The sequence below is a fragment of the Triticum aestivum genome, chromosome 5A (genome assembly GCF_018294505.1).
Source record: "Triticum aestivum cultivar Chinese Spring chromosome 5A, IWGSC CS RefSeq v2.1, whole genome shotgun sequence".
Lineage (NCBI taxonomy): Eukaryota > Viridiplantae > Streptophyta > Magnoliopsida > Poales > Poaceae > Triticum > Triticum aestivum.
In genome coordinates, this window is record NC_057806.1 from 346,575,541 (window position 1) to 346,576,394 (window position 854).

Genomic DNA, 854 nt, shown 5'->3' on the forward strand with positions numbered 1-854 from the left:
TTTCCATCAGTCTCGAGAACCATCAACAGGAGGTTTCACCTTTTTTTGTGGTTTTTTCCCTGGTTATTCGTAGGATGGGTTTTTCTTTTTAGTTATTCCTTCCCTTTTCTTTTAAAATCGTATTCTTTTTTCAAATTCGAAACCTTTTTCCAAATACATGAATTTCTTTCAAAGTTCGCAAACTGCTTTTAAAACCCACGAATTTGTTCAAAGTCATGATTTTTCAAATTATTGATCTTTTTCAAATTTATGTTTTTTTCAAGCTCGTGAAGTTTTTGTTTCAAAGTCATGAACTTGTTCCAAATTCACAAACTCTGTTCGACTCTGCGAACTTTTTATAACCCAATAACATTTTTTTTCAAATTCATGTTTTTTTTTAAAATTCATAAATCTGAAAGCTTTGACCGCTTGGTAGCTGCCAAACTAGCGAGTGGTCAAAGCTAATGGCCCGCTCGTGCAGAGATCGCGCGAGCGCAAACGGTTGGAGCGCGGAGCGCCTGAAGCGCTGTATAGGCGCATCCGTCTGACCCCGCGGCCTCTCCCCGCCCATTCCTCAGTTTGGCGGGCTTTCTCCCGCCCACCACGCCACCGCCCACCACGCCAGAAGTCCCCCCCTCGGTTGTCTCAAAAAAAAAGTCCCCCCCCTCGGGAAAAAAGGGGAAAAACCCCACACCAGAAGTCTGACCCCCAGAAAATCCCCAAATCTTCGCCGTCTCAGCTTCCGAATCGCCGGCGAGGAGGAAGGGGCGGCGATGGCGGGGACCATCTCCCGCATCCGGCTGGAGAATTTCATGTGCCACTCCAGCTTGCACATCGAGCTCGGCGAGCACGTCAACTTCATCACCGGGCAGAAC

At 46.8% G+C, this 854-nt stretch overlaps 1 protein-coding gene across 1 annotated transcript in view; it reads left to right on the top strand.

Annotated features, from left to right (window-relative positions):
- The first annotated feature begins 602 nt into the window (after window positions 1–602).
- Window positions 603–854, top strand: part of LOC123103308 (structural maintenance of chromosomes protein 6B) — a 30,019-nt gene continuing 29,767 nt past the window's right edge. The window contains exon 1 of the mRNA XM_044524839.1: window positions 603–853. Within this exon, the coding sequence (XP_044380774.1) occupies window positions 753–853 (101 nt within the window). The 5' untranslated portion in view covers window positions 603–752. The remainder of the gene's footprint in view (window position 854) is intronic.